Raw genomic sequence first — 21,907 nt, forward strand, 5'->3', positions numbered from 1 at the left:
GTAGCTTTAATCAAATTTCAGTCATATCGCTATGATGTCTGCAGTTTGGCAGTTTACAGTCATGTCTAGCACTGGGGCAACATGCTGCAGACATGTAGCATGATGTCCCACCCAGTCACATTATCCGGACACCAGACCAACCAGTCCTAACACTATCTTCTTAATGCTGAGCACCAAACGAGGCAGCTGTAAGTATCATTTTTATAAGTCTTTGGTATTACTCTGCCGGTTATCAAACCCACGACCTCCGGCATCCGAGGCAGACGCTCTAAACACTAGGCCACCGGAGCGGTTAGTAAACAAGCTAGAAAGCCAGTTCAACTAATTAACAGGGCTGCCCCTCCAACATACATCAAAGAAACCATGTTCTACAGTGTGTGTATGCAAGCAGCAGCAACAATTGATTGGCAAATCAATGATGCACTATGCAATATTTTGTTTTAACTATCAGTGCCTATGTGAATGACTGTGTGAATTCAACATAATATTTGAAATCTGCTGTATCAAGCTACCATACATGTGGCAGCTCTGTTTACCATATTTTATTTCACAGCTTATTTCCTTACTGTCAACTTGTAAGGCATTTAATATTGTTTCCTAAATAATACATTTATTCGAAACTAGTTTTTCAAAAGGCGCATATGCTGCAAGGTATGTTTTGTCACTGCTTCTTTTAATTTAATAATGGTAATTAATATTTTGTTTGAATATAAGGTACAGTAATACCAGGTGTTACTTGTGCAAGTTTCTTTGGTGTGAATGGAGATGCTATTTTGCATGCACGTAGAGAAAATATTACAGCATTCACAGCAATCATTCTTGGGACTGAAACTAATTGCTGACAATTTTATTGTTGTGGTTTATTTTTTGTTGTAGTTCATTTTTTTTTATTTCAGTATTGTTAAAGGAGGTAAATAAAACCCATGAATTTATGTAAATAAATGTTTAAACTTAACATTCTCTTTACTGAAGAGTGTGTGTGTGTGTTTTAGACTTTAAAGGTAGCTTTTACAATTTTTCAGACATATCATTATGATGTCTGCAGTGTGGTAGTTTATAATAATGACTAGAACTGGGGCATAATGATGCAGACATGCAGCCTGACGTCTAACCCAGTAACATTATCCTGACACCAGTCCTAAACACTAACTTCTTAATGCTGAGCGCTTAGCGAGGCAACTGTTAGTACCATTTTTATAAGTTTTTGTTATGACTCGGCCAGGGTTCAAACTGGCGAGCTCCTGCATCAAGGCAGATGCTCTAACCACTAGGCCACTTGAGTGGTCTATATTTACTGATTAAGTCAAATTCTCTGTAGTATGATAATAATTATTTCATCACAACAATATTCATGGGTCATAAAATAGAACATGCTTCTGCAAAACTTGGGAAATATTATGAGATTGGGAGGAAGGTGTGGAACAACCCAAAAATCACGAGTGTTTTTCTCCCAGCATGAGAGTTGACAAATATGCAAGACCAACTAGACATCGTAAGAAGCCTTCTGAGGAAAACCTCATTTTTAGGACCAAATATACATCTTAGAAGTCTTCTTAGGATAACAATATGTTGTTATCGTCATTTATTCAGGTGGAGTAGTGTTAAGAAGATTTTCAAGATGACCACTTTGGTGGCCATGCTGGATGTCCAGTCATAATCGTTTTTATTTTCAACCAACCAGACATCATCAGAAGTCTTCCGATTAAAATCCCATAATGATATGACTGTATGTTCAGGAGAATAATCAATAACAAGATTCTCAAAATGGCTGCATACTATACATCAGTGTGGCATTTTTGTTTGGAACCAAAAGAAAACTTGGGATGAATGTTTTTGTAAATTTTCACTACAATACTCCAAGTAGTTTAGAAGGTGTAGCAATGAAACACTTATGACAACAGACTGACAACAGACAATGGACAGCAGACATCAGGCCATCCCATAATGGACAGCAGACATCAGGCCATCCCATAATGGACAGCAGACATCAGGCCATCCCATAATGGACAGCAGACATCAGGCCATCCCATAATGGACAGCAGACTTCAGGCCATCCCATAATGGACAGCAGACATCAGGCCATCCCATAATGGACAGCAGACATCAGGCCATCCCATAAACTTTTCTGATAAACGATCAGTAGAGTTATACAAAGTTCAAAAAAACTTTCTACACAAAAAATTCAGTGAGCACAGAAAAAAGCAATGCATCTTATACAAATAATGCAAAAAGAAAACTTAAGAAACAATAATTTTGCCAAATACTGTCTGGACTGCTCCATTGAGGCATTTTTTCAAAAGCCCAGCAAAGTTACTTGTATGTGAAAAGTTCACGATGACCTCCTTACGCCCATAATGGACAGAACCCTCCACAAAGATTATGACCATCTTGTTTTATAACTGCACATGTAACAGTGTCAAAAGAACTGATATAAATGAAAACATTTAACACCAACAACAAAATAACAACCAGAAAGATTATACCAATGTCTCACCTATTCAAAACAAAAATGGCTGAACAAACAAAATTCTTGAAACATGATCATCAATAAATATACAATCAAAAGTATAAATATATGACAATGCACAAAATAACTGATGCAGAGTTTTCTAAATAATAAAGAAAGGCAAAAAGATCTGCAAATGTTATTGTTAGTACAGGATTTTAAAAAAGCAACAAAATTTGTATGAATTAGCATGTAAAAGTGACTAACTTGAAGTGAAGAGGATAATTACATTGACATTTGACTGTAACTATTAAACTGTAATAATGATTTGTAATAAACATGTACCATAGTCCCTCACTGTATGGCACCCCAGTAAAACATGGTCCATTCTGTAACACGGGTGTTGTCAAAGAAATAGAAATAGCAGTCTACCCATCAAAGTAAAACCTGACTTGAAAGGCCAATGTTTTGGGAGACAAGCTGTCATGTATGATTTCAAGTACACAAATCAATGTTATTACATAATTTGGTAACCTCTATTGAAAGATTACATCAGCTCTAAATAAAAGTTTTACTGAAAGACCAGATGCACATTATAAATAATCAATACTGAATGAAGGCATCAAGTATAGGTAATCCCAACTGAAAGATCACATGTACTACAGATAAACTCTGTTTAATGAATAACCACACCACTATAAACATGTATCAAAAGATCACCTGTACTTAGGTAATCTCTCATGAAAGACCACTTGCACTGCATACAGCCTCTACTTAAAGAACACCTTCTTTACTGTAACTAACCTGTATTGAACAACTATCTTACTATAGACAACATCTATTGAAAGACCACATTGACTATACACAACTTCTACTGAAAAACTAAATGTATTATACATAACCTCTATTGAAATACTAAATTACAATAATGAACCTCTACTGAAAGACCACATTTACTATATGCAACCTCTATTGAAAGACCACCTTTGCTATAGATAACCTCGCCTAATGGCTACCTTCCTACAGACAACATCTACTGAAAGATGACAGGTACTATAAATAACTGCTATTGAAAGACCACCTGTACAACAGATAACCTCTATTGAAAGACCACATGCATTACATTGATAGCCTTGCTTATAAAGTACCCCAGTAAAATCAAACCTTGCCCAAGATATGAGTCTATTTTAAGGCTTCCAATATTAACATTATAATGTTGGACCACTCTGTTTGTAAGTAAAACTGTCATGTTTTTAAGAATAAATGAAATGCACAATAAATCTGTGAGCACAATCTTTATAAACTATATCTTTATTCCTGAATTTCTCTTCAAAATAATCTTTCAAATCTTTTAAGAATTAATTCAACAAAAAAAGCAAATATTCTGCTGAAAGCTGGATCCATCCTTCTTCAGAGTTACAGAGGCTGAAAACAAACTTCAACACTGCTCACACTGCTGATTCTGGCAAATTACGACATACTCATTATGTCTTGCATTTTTCTAAAAAGATGGCACTTAACAAGAAATATTCACTTCATTCAGTCTTTGTCATGGCAAGTTATCAGAGGTGTTGCAGTGAGGGATTTTACCATATATACTTGCATACAAGTTATGTCCAACAGCAAATAACACAGACCCTCATCTGCTATCATATGTCATAATATGCCAGCAGATCAAGTCTATATGGCTTGCAGTTGGCTCCAACTTAAAAGAAAGTATATGTGGTAAATACATGTAGGCTACGGATACTAAAAGAGGAAAACAAATAAAAAATGGATTTATTTGTATTTTGCTTTTGCTTCTTCAACTGATTAATCCTAAAAAATTGCACAGACCAAGATCTGCAACTCCCAGTTGGATCCAACTTACATGTGAGCATATATGTTAAGTACATGTAGAATATAGATACATATGGGGAAAAAAGCAAGTGCAAAAATAATTTAATTAATATTCTGTCTCAAGAGTCATTAACAAGATCACTTCTAGTAATTACTAAATAAAAAATAATATATAATAATAACCTTGTTTACCCAAACAGTGCTCATACAAATTATAAGTTTACTGAAACAAAAAGTATCTCCCCAGATAACCTCTATTCATTCATCCAAACTCCCATTTGTCAATGCCTGGTTGTATTCCAAAGAGCTTGAATAAACAAGTTTCAACATGAGTTGTTCTTACAAATAAACAAAATCCAAAAACGAAAGATCTGATATGACAAAAGGCGAAAAACGAAAGATCTGATATGACAAAAGATGAAAAACGAAAGATCTGATATGACACGGTAAAGAAGATTTATAGTATGGATGAATTAACACATTGTACAATATACTGCAAAACCAGATAATTGCCTTTGGGAAAAACTTTTTCTTTATATTTCACAAAGAAAAGTACAGAATAACTTTGAAAACTCAAAGCACTTCAGTACCAAATATTTGGTTTGAGTTTTCAGATGCTTCAAGTTTTTGAGGGTTGCAGAAAATAGAATTCTCTGCACAAGCAATAAAAAAATTCTTCAAGTACTGCTGAATATCTGAATCGTCTATTTTTAAGTTATCCAAGTTTGATATATCCTGCATGTTGTAAGAGTTGCAAATTGGAAGCAGGAGCTGCAATGGCTGTAGCTAGCATGCCAATTTGAAACAAAAAGGGCGATGGTTCAAATCCGAAGAATAGATGAGCCCAAGCTTGTTATTGTGGGTGTCCATGGGCAAGAACTTTACTCCAATTGTCTCAGCTCATTATAACCTAATTATGTCACTATGCCGTAAATATCAAACCAATCAATTCTGAGTAATTAAAATGAATAATGTTTCTTTAATGACATTCACTATACTTACCAGCGACTGCTGAGATGGCTTCTCTATAAGTGAAACAATGGCTGCAGGGCTAGTGGTTACAAATTCAAAATCGCACTCAATGTGTTCCTGAAAACATCAAAGGAGAGCATTTTTTTAAAGAAAAGCAGGCAGAATTCTGCAAAGATATATCTTATATGCACCATCTGCAATGATCATAATAACTACCAAATTTAAATCTATCAATGTGTGAAATTTTACAAATACAAAGCATTAAAAAAAAATGAAGAGAAAGATTTGCCAGTTTATATTATTAAGGAAGTGTGTGATAATTATAAAAGCATCATCAAGGCAAATTTAAATGAATTAAAAATGGTTTATATTGAATGTAAGGAATTCACAAGATCTGTAATATATAATTCCTTGTCATATTGCTATAGATTATTTCTACTGTGTTTTAGGAAACCATGGTAGCTGAATTGGTAGAGCATTGGATTTGTAATCCATGGGTTGTGGGTTAAATACCTGCCCAGGCAAACCTGTGTCGGCTGCTTCAGTTTATCCTTGAGAAAGGCACTTAGCACACAATTCCTAAGTACAATATGGCCAATGTGTACAAAAATGCCATTAAATATAACAAAAAACAAAATAAATGATTATATATAATGCATTCACTAGGTCTGCATTATATCCATCCTTGTCATATCACAACAGATGATCTCAACTGTGAATATTATACATAATGAGAACACAAGGTCTGCATTACAACTATCCTTGTCATATCGCAACAGATGATCTCAACTGTGAATATTATAATTAATGAGTTCAAAAGGTCTGCATTACATCTTTCCTTGTCATATTGCAATAGATGATATTTGAACTTGTAAAGTTATAAAAGGATGACCATGATGATCCAACAATGTAACCGACATTACCGTATATACTGTTTTGTAAGTCAAGTCCACTGCATGCAGTTGGACTTGATCTATACGCAAGTATCTATGGTAACCAATTCATACCCTCTACTAATTGCAGACAGTGTATGAATATGCTTGTAAACAAAATTGGTCATCATAAATTATGCAAAAATAACCACACTAAAACAATGGATCATTACGTTCCAGAATCAATACACTCGTGTGAAATTCATCCTCATTTGACTGATGCTAACTGCTATTGCATGTAGTTTTTGAACATGATACAGAAGTTGAAAAGTTTTTCTGTGTTTTGATAAATGAGGCCTCTGTGCTATTATAATGGAGGTCTCTTTGCTATTATAATAGAGGTCTCTGTGCTATTATAACAGAGGTCTCTCTATACTATTAAAATAGGTCTCTGTTATTATAACAGAGGTCTCTGCTATTATAACAGAAGTCTCTCTGTGTTATTATAACAGAGGTCTCTGTACTATTATAACAGAGGTCTCTCTGTTATTATAATAGAGGTCTCTATGTGCTATTATAACAGAGGTCTCTGTTATTATAATAGAGGTCTCTATGTGCTATTATAATAGCAGTCTCTGTGTTATTACAAGAGGTCTCTGTGTTATTATAACAGAAGTCTCTCTGTGCTATTATAATAGAGTTCTCTGTGCTATTATAATAGAAGTCTCTGTGTTATTATAATAGAGGTCTCTCTGTGCTACTATAACAGAGGTCCTCGAACCATTTGATATACTCAGTTATCAAATCAGTGAAACAAGTTTATCAGTTAACATTATGTGCCATATGCTGCTTGAAATATTGTACTGTTAAATGAGTTTCATAAACTTAATGTCTTTGTGAGGTTCTATCAGTAATATGACAGCAAAGTTAGAACATCTGTCAAATGAAATGGTTATGTGACACTGTTAGGCATTTTGTTACACTGTGGTATACAATATTCATGTCCCTGACATCATATCATCAGTATGACAGCAAAGTTAGAACATCTGTCAAATGAAATGGTTATGTGACACTGTTAGGCATTTTGTTACACTGTGGTATACAATATTCATGTCCCTGACATCATATCATCAGTATGACAGCAAAGTTAGAACATCTGTCAAATGAAATGGTTATGTGACACTGTTAGGCATTTTGTTACACTGTGGTATACAATATTCATGTCCCTGACATCATATCATCAGTATGACAGCAAAGTTAGAACAACAGTCAAATGGTTATGTGATACTGTTAGGCATTCTGTTACACTGGGGTATACAATATTCATGTCTCTGACGTTCTATCAGTAATATGACTGCAAAGCTTGTACAATTGTCAAATGAAATGGTTATGTGACACTGTTAGACACTGTGTTATACAATTATTATGTCTATGAGGTTTTAGTAGCAATATAACTGCAAAGTTTTAACATTCTCAATGAAATGGCCATATGACACTTGTTTCTCATTGTTATACAAAGTTTTATTTTATTCTCACTGAAATAGATATGTGGCAATGTCAGGTAATTTGTCACACTGTGTTATGATTATATTATGACATGATTTTCTTATGCTAACACATAAGGACACTACGTAATAATAAAAATGTCCAACTGAATAATGATACATGGGAATCTTACTATAATACACATCATTATAACATGACACAGTTGTGTCGTGGATCCCAGTTTGTTGTCTTAGATACAACTCATTCACTGACAATTCTCTAAACATAAGCCATGCTGACAAACAGAGGCAAATAATTCAGTTAAGTTTCAGAAACCTATAGCTAACATGTTCCTACAAAGCAATGATTTTCATCAAACATGTAGCGATCTTAATACTGACTGTTATATAAATTGTCTAGTCATAAAATTATTAATACACATTTAAAAAGTGTTCTGTGTATTCCTCCCCCCTCAATCGAACAAGTATTCCTGCTATACCATGGTTCAGAATATAATGTGATCTGCACTTATGGACCCCAACTACCATGCTATAGCACTGTTCCCTGTATTATGTATGTATGATGGGAAAACTATACTGATTGGCCAAGCTTATCATTAACCCTGCTGCAGGTAAAACATCTACTCATGGTAAATAATCTACATTTCTCCTGATCAACTTTGAACTTTGGGTCATGATTCAGTACTGTAGTTTTTCCTGGGTGTGGTTATTTGCATCAATCCATGTTTCATTATGTTATGGATAGAATAATTGTGGGGCCTTGGTAGGCCAAGTGGTCTAATGCATTCCCCTATACAGACCACTGACATCTCATCCCTGTCCATGTGTGTTCAGTCTCTGGCTTGGCTGGCTAGTAATGTACTAGTAAGCTTTCTCAGATACCTACTATCTGAGAAAGCTTACTAGTACATTACTAAAGGTCAGTGGTTCATTTTCTAAATTATATTGCCTGCCATGTATACCCCATCATATGCTGAAAAATGGTGTTAAAACCATAACAACAACAACGACAGAATAAATTATATCCCCCAAACCGAGATGACAAAATGAATTGTGCAATAGCACCTTCTTACCTGACTGTACCGATCCTGCTGCACCGTAAAGGTGAGATCATGATAAAACAGCTGCAGTTTCTCCTGTGCATAGTTATAACACAGGTCATCAAAGCTGGCCCCACTCTGACGACCACATGTTGAAGGATTCTGGAAACCTGGAGTGTCCACTACTGTGACTGATGCTAATGACCGAATATTGGATGACAGTGACCTGCAAACAAGAGTCATTGATAATACCCATTGATTGCAATCAGCTCTTTGAACAATCACTGATAATATTCATTAACCCCAATCCACAAATTAAATAACCGATAATACTTGTTACCTTCCATCAGAGCATAAAGTAATAGCTGATAATTGCCACTTCTTGCAATCTGCACATTAAATTATCACTGATAATATCCACTGCTCACTATCAGTTAGCTAAAGAAAATGATGAATGTACCAAAGAAAGAAAGCCCATGTGTGTGTGTGTGTGTGTGTGTGTGTGATATAAGTGGGTGCAAAAATACCTGTTTCTGATTAAAAATGAAGGGAGATCTAGTCTGAAATAGACTTGTATATTGACAACTTACATTTGTGTAATACAGTCCATAATGTGTTAAGTACTGTAAATGTATACGAAAGATCCATGAATCCGAGTATAATTGCAGGTTATAAAATTCATGTATCAATCGCATCCCATTAGAAAAAAAAAATAACATGTATATATAAATGGTAGTAATCATTTGATCTATTTCTCATTGTCAACAAATACATGTCACTAAACAAATCAATACAATTGTCACAAGTACCACAGGCTATAGTCATTTATTTGTGGTATGTACCATGTACTTAAACTGGCCTAGATTTTGGTCAGCTTGAGACAGCTATCATCTTGCTTAGTCTACCCAGGTGATAAGCCTATTTCTAGGGAAAATGAAACCATGTGAACAAATTAAAACATGACATCATATCTATGGTTTCAAAAGACCAGAAATTTGAATTGTTTCATGCTGCCACTGGTAGGTTCCATAAGTATAAACGTTTATCCAGCAAATAGGAAACTTTTATGGCACAGTAAACATCTTCCAATCATTTTGGAAAATGCAACAATCCATCAGATTCTATTGCACTTATTTAAGTTTTCTGCTGATTTCCTTTGATGAAAGGTGCTTTTTTTTGACGATTATAATAAGCTTGCTTTGATGAAGGGTGCATGTGTTAATAAAGTCACCACTAAAGAACAAATTTGAAGGATCAAACAAACACCTGTTTGTTACTCTGGTAGCAACATCAGAATAATTGTAGAACACTGACTGAGGCTGAAATTTTTATGATTGGCGCATCAAATGTAATAAGTTTTCTTTGAAGTTTCAACAACACTATTTTTTCTGGGTACATTTTTTAAAAAAACAGCCATCTTTTGGTCAATCATAGCTGTTTCTGTTGCTGCCTTCAAAGGTTGGTTGATTGTAGCTAGTCTGGTAGTAGCCTACAGTACTCGGGTCAGATTGGTTGATTGTAGCTAGTATGGTAATAGCCTACAGTACTCGGGTCAGACTGGTTGATTGTAGTAAGTCTGGTAGTAGCATACAGTACTCAGGTCAGATTGGTTGATTGTAGCTAGTCTGGTAGCAGCATACAATACTCAGGTCAGATTGGTTGACTGTAGCTAGTCTGGTAGTAGCATATAGTACACAGGTCAGATTGGTTGATTGTAGTAAGTCTGGTAGCAGCATACAATACTCAGGTCAGATTGGTTGACTGTAGCTAGTCTGGTAGTAGCATACAGTACACAGGTCAGATTGGTTGATTGTAGTAAGTCTGGTAGCAGCATACAGTACTCAGGTCAGATTGGTTGATTGTAGCTAGTCTGGTAGTAGCATACAGTACACAGGTCAGATTGGTTGATTGTAGTAAGTCTGGTAGTAGCATACAGTACTCAGGTCAGATTGGTTGACTGTAGCTAGTCTGGTAGTAGCATACAGTACTCAGGTCAGATTGGTTGACTGTAGCTAGTCTGGTAGTAGCATACAGTACTCAGGTCAGATTGGTTGACTGTAGCTAGTCCGGTAGTAGCATACAGTACTTACGTCAGAGGTCAACAAAAGCAGATTATGATATAACAATGCACTGATAGGATGGTTTATCAATATGAATAAAGATTTGTTTACGTAACAATATATAGATTCCATTGCATTTTAGATCCAAGTTTGTGGCTTCCTTTCCTGGATCATCTGAATTTCTTCACTCCAAACCCAAGATTGTATGTACAAGTTTAAACTGCCGACAATGCTTTCACCAAAACAAATCACCTGATGGTATATTTTGTCGCCAAAAAGGGAAACAAATCACAATTTGCGAAATTGCCAAACCCCAGCATGATCCACCACCTACACCATGTACATAATAACTGACAATAGTACTCTACACATTAAATAATTACTAATAATATTAATTAATATTAATTCAGCAAAGAATAAAAGATCTATATTAGCCTTGCTTGTTTCTTTCTTTCTTTCTTTCTTTCTTTCTTTTTTTATCCGAAAATTACCAAAACATTTACTGAACAGCTAACAAATTTGCTGGACAGGCTATTTTTAAAAGCTGATTGCCAAGAGACAGTTTTTCAAACTTTTCTACACCTGCAAGGGCTGATCTATACACTTATCTCACTTTCTGCTCAGATTTTCAAGAATTGTGGCAATCTCATGCTGGTCATATTTTATTTGTACATGTTTAGTAACTTGTGTGCAATCTTGCTTACAAGCTTTTCAGAATGAATGTACATCACCAAATAAAGATGCCCCAATACCTCCAGCAGGGACAATAAAAAATATAATGATCTTTGGGGGTTTTTTTTATTGAAAAAACGTTATGTTTCAACTTTTCTATTTTGTAAATATAATGAAGTTTACCTGTTTATGAGGGACACAACAGCATTGAAAACATCGGAGTAGAGACCAACAGCAAAACCCTCTAAGGCCTCCATGGCAGTGGTGTTTTCTCCACCTCCTTTGTCGGCTGGACTGCCCCTAAACAGATAGAAAACAAATGCATCACATAGGTACATTAGTAAGTTTGAAAATACAAAAAGTACAATATTTATCTAATATCAGTACACTAAATATTACAGGAGAATGTAGTATTAAAGACTGAAACTTAAATAAAAATCATAAATGTGAGAATGGTGACCATCAACCAATCAAATCAACACATTCAACAAATGTCAATATAAATGAAATACTAGATGAATCTAATCAACTGAGCGCTTGGATTGTCTCAACAAATATATTTATGGCAAGCATCCAAATGATCCATACTGCAACCTCCCAATATTCTGGATAGAACTCGATAAATTTAACTCAAGATCAGTTCAGTTATGACTCAATTACGTAACTGTTTTGGGTGTCAAGTTGTGGAGGAAAATTCCTGGGTTTTCCCGACTTTCGTCAATATTTGCAAAATTCAAGGATTTTTCACAGTCAGGAAAAAAAATATCATTTCTCACGACTTTTTCAGGATTCCTTGGTAGAGTGGGAACCCTGATAAAATTGTGAAGAGAACTCACTGAAATATACAAATGCCAAAGAAATTAAATCAAGATTGCACAAGAAAACAAATAAGCCATGAAATATATGTGAAACTTCCAAAAACTTTCAGAAATGTAAAACCTGCAGCTAATCCTCTTCACCATTTCCCTGCTTCAGATTAAATTACAAACTGAATAAAAGTGTACAGATGAACAATTACTCTGCAGTATACGGTTTTCTTGATGTATATAGTGAGAGAAAAAAATGCTCTCCTCTATTGGCCAAAATTTTGTTGACTGCAAAATACTTGTGATAACATTTTAAGTACACACCATGATAAGAGTAAAATATTTTCTATACTTTTCAATGTAATTATCTTTATTTTGGGGCACAAATTTTGAGCAAATAAAACAGGGGTCTCAAACTCAAATCCCCATGAGGGTCACGAGAGGACTAATACACTGGCCCAAGGGCCGCATCATTGAAACCTTTTCGTATAGTGAAAGCAGTTCATATAAAAGGTAGCCAGCTGAAATGTTGCAAACAAGAAGCAAACAAGGTAACAATGCAATTTATATAAAAACTGGTTGGCTATAAATAAAAAAATTCATTATTATTTTACAAATTCTGGGTGTCTGGAAATAACTCAACGGGTGACATAAGGCCCGCAATTGGCATGTTTGCGTACCTGGCCTAGTGTAATTAACTGCAGGGTAACCTTCATATTTCTTCATGCTTTTAGAATGTGACAGCTGAGTGATTAAATGTATAGGTTTTGCAACTAGGTCATATCTTAAAGTGAATAACATTTTACCTGACAGAAGCACTCCTGGTTAAAGTGGCTGAGGTGGAGGCAGAGAAAATGGTCCGGGCCAGCTCCTCTACTGAGATTCCCAATAATGTGGCCACCTTGTGTGCTGCTGCAGGCCGTGCAAACTGGCCCTTGTTGTTATTACCTATAAATCAGAAGGTACACAAATTTTGACATGCATTCAGGAACACAACAACTATTACTATATGAAGCATATATGACAACAAAAACAACTGAAAAGTTAAATTTCAACAAGTCTCTAAGTGAAATCTTTGCCAATCTATTTTGCTAATGTTTAAACTCAATCAAACACAGCAATCATTTCAGATGAAAGCAAACATTTTAGTAAATTATGTTTCTCCTAGTAAACTTACCCAATTACATTTACTTTATTACCATCCCATCCCCACCAAAAAAATCGAGCATCGCGATACATGATGTTCCACTCAGCTTAAACTAGAACCAAACTGTAGGTGGCATGGGGAGGTAATGGGCAAGAGTTATTGCCCTTTATGTGACAGAGGAGACAAATTTTCATCTTTGGGAGGTCTGGATTTGGGAGGTAGTAGGGCATATATTCCTAATGTTAATGTTATCAGGGAATGTATTTGAAGAAGAAAATTAACCTCTGATTTGACCTTCATCAATTACAGGTTTTAGACTGTGCTTTGTTTTAACATCCAAGTACATGAGAAAATTGTTTACATCCTTTTATAAAAACATCAATCATTTCTGTTTGTAACTCAAGATGAACACTGGTGCAATTATTTATCACTCTAAGTTCATTAACACATTTTCAATGAAAAAACAAATAAGTAACTATATAGTTTATATCTTGACATCATAAGATATAAACCTAAAATATGGATAGTGCATTTTTAAACCACCAATGATTCTATTAATCTGAAACATTTGAATCTGACATAACCAGCACCTTTATAAACCACCATTGATTCTATTATTCTGAAAACTACTGAATTTGACATAACCAGCACCTTATAAACAAACCAATGATGATATTATTATGAAAACTATTGAATTTGACATAACCAGCACCTTTGTAAACAAACCAATGATCCTATTATTATGGAAACTTTTGAATTTGACATAACCAGCACCTTTATAAAACACCAATGACTCTAATCCTCTAAAAACTATTGAATTTGGCACAACTAGATAGTGAATTTATAAAATACCTTTGATTCATTCTTTTAAAACTACTACTGAATCTGACATAACTACTGCTTTTTAAATCACCAATTAGTCATTCTTCTGAAAACTACTATTGAATTTGACATAACCAGCATCTTTATAAACCACCTATGATTCTATTATTATGAAAACTATTGAATTTGACATAACCAGCACTTTTTTAATCACCACTAATTCTATTCTTCTGAAAACTATTACTGAATTTGACGCAACTAGTGCCTTTTTAAATCACCACTGATTCTATTCTTCTGAAAACTACTACTGAATTTGACGTAACTAGTGCCTTTTTAAATCACCACTGATTCTATTCTTCTGAAAACTACTATTGAATTTGACATAACTAGTGCCTTTTTAAATCACCACTGATTCTATTCCTCTGAAAACTACTACTGAATTTGACATAGAAAACATATTAAGTACATAAAGCAAACATTTAATCTCTAAATTTACAAATGTGAAATTCATTTCAAACATTTCTTTCTCGATCAATTTGGACAGAAAATACAACACTTGAGAGTAAATGGGTTTCTACTTTTGAGAATTTTGTTATAAATAATGACTTTTCTAAGATACAACAAAAATAACTTAAGTGAAATTCAAATACATCTATTCCTAGTTGGCAGTGTTGTTGTTCTGGTAGGGTTTAACGTCAAACCCAAGACTCAAACCCATGCAGACAGAGGTGATATGGCAATGATCTGTAAGTGCTTTTGACCACTCAGCCACCTGGGGCCCCCCTAGTTGGCAATGACGTTAAAGACCACTCAGCCACTCTGGCTCCCTAGTTGGCAGTGACATTAAAGACCACTCGGCCACTCTGCCCCCCCCCCCCCCCCCGAGTTGGCAGTGACATTAAAGACCACTTGGTCACTTGGGCCCCCTAGTTGGCAGTGACGTTAAAGACCACTCAGCCACTCTGGCCCCCTAGTTGGCAGTGACATTAAAGACCACTCGGCCACTCTGCCCCCCCCCCCCAGTTGGCAGTGACATTAAAGACCACTTGGTCACTCGGGCCCCCTAGTTGGCAGTGACATTAAAGACCAATTGGCCACTCAGGGCCCCCCCTAGTTGGCAGTGACATTAAAGTCTTTTTCAATAATATGGAACATTAGGATGTTAAACTAGCTTTCTCCTCAGAAGACTATATGTACAAAACAAATACCATAAATTAATGACAGGTGGTATTCCAATTTTTTAAAGTTATATAAAAATTACAATTGGTATTCAATTACCTCTATTCTTAAATAGTCTTACATAGGATTTATCCTAGATATGAAAACTGAAAGGGGTATTCCCACCCACCCCACTCAATTAAGAAAGGAGACTTTTTTAAGTAAAGAGTGGATTTCTCCTGCGTTCTATTTAAGATCTGAAACAAATGCTTCAAATTATGTCACTGTGTAATAGTTTCGCATCAAAGTTCTGCTCAGAGATTCAAAATTTTTCTAATCTGGGTTTCCTCCAAATACTCCAACCCCATTTTCACACTTGGACACTTAGGATGGAGTGTGGGTTCAGAGTAGTCATACAATATAAGACATAGCATGTTATTTTTGTTTTAGTGCTGTGACGCACACAATATAAATATCAGCGTCGAGGTCTTACATGTAGGACCAGGTTCAGAGCAATTAAAGTCTTAATATACCTCCCCATCTGTTTGTATGTATCAAAATTTGGAATCTGCTGCCACCATAAGATAGCTTGCCAGCAGGCCTAGCAAATTTGAACTATGTTATATCAACTTATACCTGCATGAAATCAATAGGAAAACTATTTATTTTCTCAAAAATGGCAAGTATTATAATCATTATGTCTTTAATCCGCTGACAGACTAGACGAAACTCGGCATAGATGAAACCTGACCCGGTACTCACCATTTGCGTTAATAGTAACATGACTTCACAAACCTCAAACAATGACATCGGAAGTCCAATAGTCACATGACATCAGCAACAAACTCCTTTTTAATGTTGTTGTAAAAATTTGTATTATATTAAATGAATGTCTGATACCTTTTGTAAAAACCAGAAAGGACATATAACTCTCAACATATTTATTTCGAGAACAGCTACAAGAAACTTGGCCAGTCTGAGTCATCAAGCAGAGTAGTCTGGTTCTCTGTTTCGTATGTTCCCTGCGTGACAGAGCACATGTCAATGTGGTAGTCACGTGAAACAACATAACTCCGGAAGTTGGTCTCGGAATAAATATAGAAAACTTTGTGCTCTTTCATTTTTGTATTTTTATTACAACCAGTAGACAACTTTCGTTTTTCTTTTTAAATCTACAATATTTGAAAATGGCGGTTGTGAGATTCTGTGTGCTCGTGTGACCAGCAATCAAAACCGCTAGTACCAGCTCAAATTTCAACAATGTATTAGTTTTATCGTCTTTCAGCAGATTGAAGACATAATGATTTTAATACTTGCAATTTATCAGAAAATAAATAATTTTCATATCAATTTCATGCATGTATAACTTGATTTAACAATGTTTAAGTCTGCTAGCCCATCTGCTAAACGGCTCTGCTTTTAATACCACCATGTTGGCCTCTTGTGAGGCTGGACTGGTTTACATACCTTCCATATAAAAAAAAAGATACGGATATCAATCTGTCTGTGAACAAAAAGTCTATTAGACAAATCTAATCCACTGAGTGTTTGGAACGTCTCAACAAATATATTTATGGCAAGCACCCAAATCATCCATACTGCAACCTCCTAATATTCTGGTTAAAACTGGATAAATTTAACTCATGATCAGTTCAGTTACACCTCAATTGCTTAATTTTTTATGAAATCAAGTTGTGGAGGAAATTTCCTGGGTCTGTCCCGACATTTGTCAAAATGTGCAAAATTCAAGGACTTTTTCCCCGATTTCCCGGTAGCATGGGAACCCTGTAAATAATCTGTATGTAATTCAGTAGCCCATACCTTTAGCTGCTCCTGCTACCCCCAGATGATATATGGCTGCCAGAACAGAGCAAATTGCCTTTATTTCATCCTCTGTCATGCCAATAACTTCCATGGAGTTGTATATCTTCGACCAGAACTGTACAGCCTTTTGGCGATCCTCAGCCTAGATGAGGAAGGAAACATTTTTACTAGTGGTGTGATCTCTTCTGCCTTCGGCTAATACAAGATATGTTTTTCTAATACTCAATTGTATCCGCGAACAGCCTCCAAAATAGCTTGAAAATACAATGGAGATTCATCTTCACAAATATTTTGCCCTAAATGAGTGTGTTGTGTCAGTAGTGACTTCTATGCAAGTCACGCTGATGAGTATTGGCATGTATAGTGATTCAAGGTGTTTTGATTACAAAAAAAGCAGCATCTTCAATGAAACAGATTAGTCCATATCAAGCCAAATCCAACTAATTTTTTTACTTCCAGAAGAGCTGAGCTGCTGATTTTCAAAGTCAACAATGTGAATCCAACACAAAGTAGGTTTGGATCAATGTCATAGGCTGTCCTAAAATCTCTGGTCAGTCCAACACAGAGTAGGTTCGGATTAATGTCATAAGCTGACCCAGAATCTCTATTCAATACAAAACAAAGTAGGCTTGAATCAATATCTTGGGCTGACTGAGACTCTGGTTAAAAAAAATTTTTAAATTCTGTGTCTAAATGATAAATAAATTGAAGCATTATGCACACAACAAGTTTCATGGAAGTATTATGCACACAACAAGTTTCATCATGGTATTATCCACAAAACAGCAAATGTGAAAAGAAATAATAAATATTTTTAAAAAAACAGTACTGAAATTAACTTACGTAGAGATGTACATGCCAAGTTACTGATGAAGTTAAAATGCACTAATTAAGCAAGGAGTGCTTGATTTAAATTTTATGTCAATTTTGATAAAAAGCTGTTGTCTTCTGTCAAACAAATACACCTTAAGCATATCTTTACACATTCTTACCTTTTGTAACGGAGTCATGAAATGGTTAGGTTCATTCAAGGTGGTCAGCTGTAGTTCATTTCTGAAACAGCACATTTAAATTCATTACAATTGCTTTTAGTCCATTTCTCTCTGTCTGTATGTATGTCTGTATTTACTTATTACAAAAGGTACAATTCTATCCTGTCACAAAATGAATACATGTACTACCTAACTGGATAACTGACTGAAGTTGCATGTAACAGTGGCATTGGGGCTTTATATGGAGAGACTAAATAATGAGAAAAATTGACATCTATATTTAAGGATAGTTGATGGAATCTTGCCACCAAGTCTATCAACACCATTATCCACATTATATGATTTTTCTATTTTTTATACATTGTTCTAGTCAAGATGGGTCATAATAATGCATATAGGTCATCATTTTACCCTTGAGTGTTCTAGCTTGGAGGGGTCATAAAAATGTATAATTTTACCCTTGACAATCTAAAACTCAGTGGTAATTGTTGGAACTCCTATACTTCATAACCATCTGTGTATGCATGAGCAAATTTAACTTTGGAAAAAGTGCTTATTAATCACTTCAGTTATATTTCACAAGTTTGCTTGATGGAGCTTAAAATAATGTAATAACCTATCACATAACCCTAACACCACCACATCTGCTCATGTAAATATATATATATATATGATGCAACTTGTTCGTAAGAAAACATGGTGGTATTTAATGATGTATAGACTGGTACTTTGATTGGATGTTTGCATCTTATTAACCAATCAGTGACAAACCTACAAGTATTGGTATGGCAAGGATTTTGATTAAATGTCTGCATCTTATTAACCAATCAGTGACAAACCTACAAGTATTGGTATGGCAAGGATTTTGATTGGATGTTTGCATCTTATTAATCAATCAGTGACAAACCTACAAGTATTGGTATGGCAAGGATTTTGATTGGATGTTTGCATCTTATTAACCAATCAGTGACAAACCTACAAGTATTGGTATGGCAAGGATTTTGATTGGATGTTTGCATCTTATTAACCAGTCAGTGACAAACCTACAAGTATTGGTATGGCAAGGATTTTGTATGCAGAAATCAGGCTCAATAAGGCCATGGTGATGGTGGTGACAATTCTGCGGACATCATTTGACGAGAAAGATGGCAAACTTCAGTTTAAACCCAGAAAGGTCTCAGACAAGATAACAATCCCTTGTCACTCCTATCTTGATTCATATAAATTAATCTTGGTCTGAACAATGGTGGTCTAAAACAAAATGTTTACCTCATGAACTTGATCAGTCCATAAAATGTGATATAGACTGAACAGTCCATTTCACACTGGTACACCTACTTTATGGCTGGTGACTGACCATCCCATAAACTACAATACGGACCACAGCACCATGCCATATTTCTTAATAATATGCCTTATACATTAAAATTCCTTATTTATCCCTTTTAACTTCCTTGGTCCATAGAATGTGATGAGGACTGCCCAGTCATGTCCATATAAAGATGTTCACTGTTGGTGTATGCAAGTCATGCACAGTGTGTTAGGAGTTATATATACTCATTAAGGATATTAAAACAAATATTGTATGGTATTAAAAGGACTCGGCAATTAATGGACTGGTCAGTCATCCTTAGAAAGCATATCAACCTCAGCTTTACCTCAGTCCATATACAATTTTCGGAGTGAATGACCAGTCCACAAACTACCATAAGGCCCAAATGACCATGTAATAATTGTTAAACATCACTGTAGTATGCATCATATGTAGCTGGACCGTACTTGCAATAAGAAATAATTATGTACCCAGCAAAGGTAGTTTAATGTCATTGTAGTTAGGGCAGTTACAATTACTTCTGAGATGGTGATGTATGTTTTCAGGGATATCTACACATACTATTGTCCAATTTAGCTCTTCACTTACCTAAGTGCTGAGTCTACACCAGCCAACAGTTGGTAGAAGACATGGAACGTAGGTTCACCTTCGGGTCTCCGAAATACTCGCGTCTTCTCAAACAGTAGAACCTGCAAATAGAAAACAATGAATGATATGGACAGGAAGAAAAGCATATTTTTTTCAGCTGTAAGTGTATAATTTAGAGATATGGATTTTATGCTACTCATTTTAAAGCTTTGCAACACATAATTTGCTCCAACACGAGTAAAATTGTTTTATAGAGGTCATGTTCAGATCGAACAAAAATGTCTCTCTGTCAAATTGACTCTACCCATACAATGCATGTGCAGATATTAAAATTCAGGTATGGAGTCCAAGCTAAAGCAATCCAGTGACGTTCTTACTGCCTTTGTTTAAGCCCAAAAGTGGTATTGAGAAGAAACAAATTAATTCTTAGCATTTTTAAGTAAGGGTAATTATTACAAATCATACTGCAATATATTACAATTTAACATGAAATATTGCATTATTATTGTAATATATTCATTTAAGAAAGGATTACAGATTGCTATTAATTATCAAAATAATGAAAATCAAACTGTTTCTGTTGTCACCCATTTAATGTGCAATTTTCCTAGGATGGTCCTAGTTCAAGGATAGGTTTGATTTGTGGTTCCTCTGGAAAAATTAACATGAGCTGCACATACTCTGCATACAGCAATTGCCTCATCAATATTCCCAATCATTTTTCTCTTTCTTAAACAAAACTAGTCCATATGGCCAGTCATGGTTTGGATATTTTCACCAGGTCATACTCATCCATGCTTGAAACACTTTTTGCACAAGGTCACTGCCAGTCATCTGTGTCAGCAAGGTGCTTATTTGCTGACAAATAGAATTTAAAGCTTCAAAGGGATGATAATTCTCATAAATTTAACTTCTGATTACCCATCCTCAAAATTCCCAGAACTTAAAATATAAATGTTACTGAAGCAGATGACTGAAAGTACAGGAATCAGAAACAATTTAAAGTGGTGACATCTTGCTAATATTAATTTATAAACTTAACAGAGTTCCACTTCAACCTTTTATCAAAATTTAAGTCAATATTGTAGTATATTGATATAAGTATATCATGATTACTTTACCGCCAGTTTCATACCACAATATCAGACCTGCCAACCCTGACGAGTCCATCTCAGTAAGGCAGTTGATTTTTTCTGTAAGATTGACCAGTTTTCAGTAAGGTGTAACAAAATATCAATAACTACTATAGTAAAGCTGGAAAACGTCACTAAAAGTTCAATGCAGCAACAATAAACATTATGTTCAACTGAAAAGTTTGTAAAGTATGCATAGACTTTATTTACCACTAGTACAATTGCACAAACTTTGGTTCCGAGCCCTATGCAACTCAATGGCTTGTTGCTATCTCTCAACTTGTTGTAATTCTTGGAAATTCTTTTCCCATTTCACATGATGACGGCAATCATATCTCCTGCCACGAGACTTACTCAAATTAGCACATGATATCCAATAAACAAAACTGTGTCCTTTCCAGCTTTTAATCACAAGAATCTGAATACTCCGTTTTATTCTTCTGTGTTAATTTTGATCACTTTTTAGAAGCTTTTTTCCCCTTTTGTCTTAAACATGCACTGATTTCTGGATGCCATTTTAAATGTTTTTATAATCAATAGTTTGATCATGCAGGCACGTTGCATGAACAAATAAGTGCAGTTTAAAGCATCTAGGGTGCTGCTGTAAAATTAGTCTGGTTCCCTTACTGATTTCACTAATCCTAATATGATACCCGGATCCATATCAAACACGGATGAGCCGATTATCCGGATTTTTC

The 21,907-nt window shown here is 35.1% G+C and overlaps 1 protein-coding gene across 10 annotated transcripts in view; it reads right to left on the bottom strand.

Moving 5' to 3' along the window:
- Nucleotides 1-21,907, bottom strand: part of LOC149775581 (unconventional myosin-XVIIIa-like) — a 287,486-nt gene that overhangs the window by 139,645 nt on the left and 125,934 nt on the right. For all 10 annotated transcript variants that reach the window (XM_089943593.1, XM_089943592.1, XM_089943594.1 and 7 more), the window contains 7 exons: nt 20,077-20,177; nt 18,156-18,216; nt 17,161-17,305; nt 13,019-13,160; nt 11,590-11,706; nt 8,708-8,900; nt 5,288-5,374 (listed from right to left, as the gene is read on the bottom strand). In XM_089943593.1, the coding sequence (XP_089799719.1) occupies nt 5,288-5,374; nt 8,708-8,900; nt 11,590-11,706; nt 13,019-13,160; nt 17,161-17,305; nt 18,156-18,216; nt 20,077-20,177 (846 nt within the window). The remainder of the gene's footprint in view (nt 1-5,287; nt 5,375-8,707; nt 8,901-11,589; nt 11,707-13,018; nt 13,161-17,160; nt 17,306-18,155; nt 18,217-20,076; nt 20,178-21,907) is intronic.

Source organism: Sinohyriopsis cumingii, chromosome 19, assembly GCF_028554795.1.
Source record: "Sinohyriopsis cumingii isolate HCF-2022 chromosome 19, ASM2855479v2, whole genome shotgun sequence".
NCBI classification, from domain to species: Eukaryota; Metazoa; Mollusca; class Bivalvia; order Unionida; family Unionidae; genus Sinohyriopsis; species Sinohyriopsis cumingii.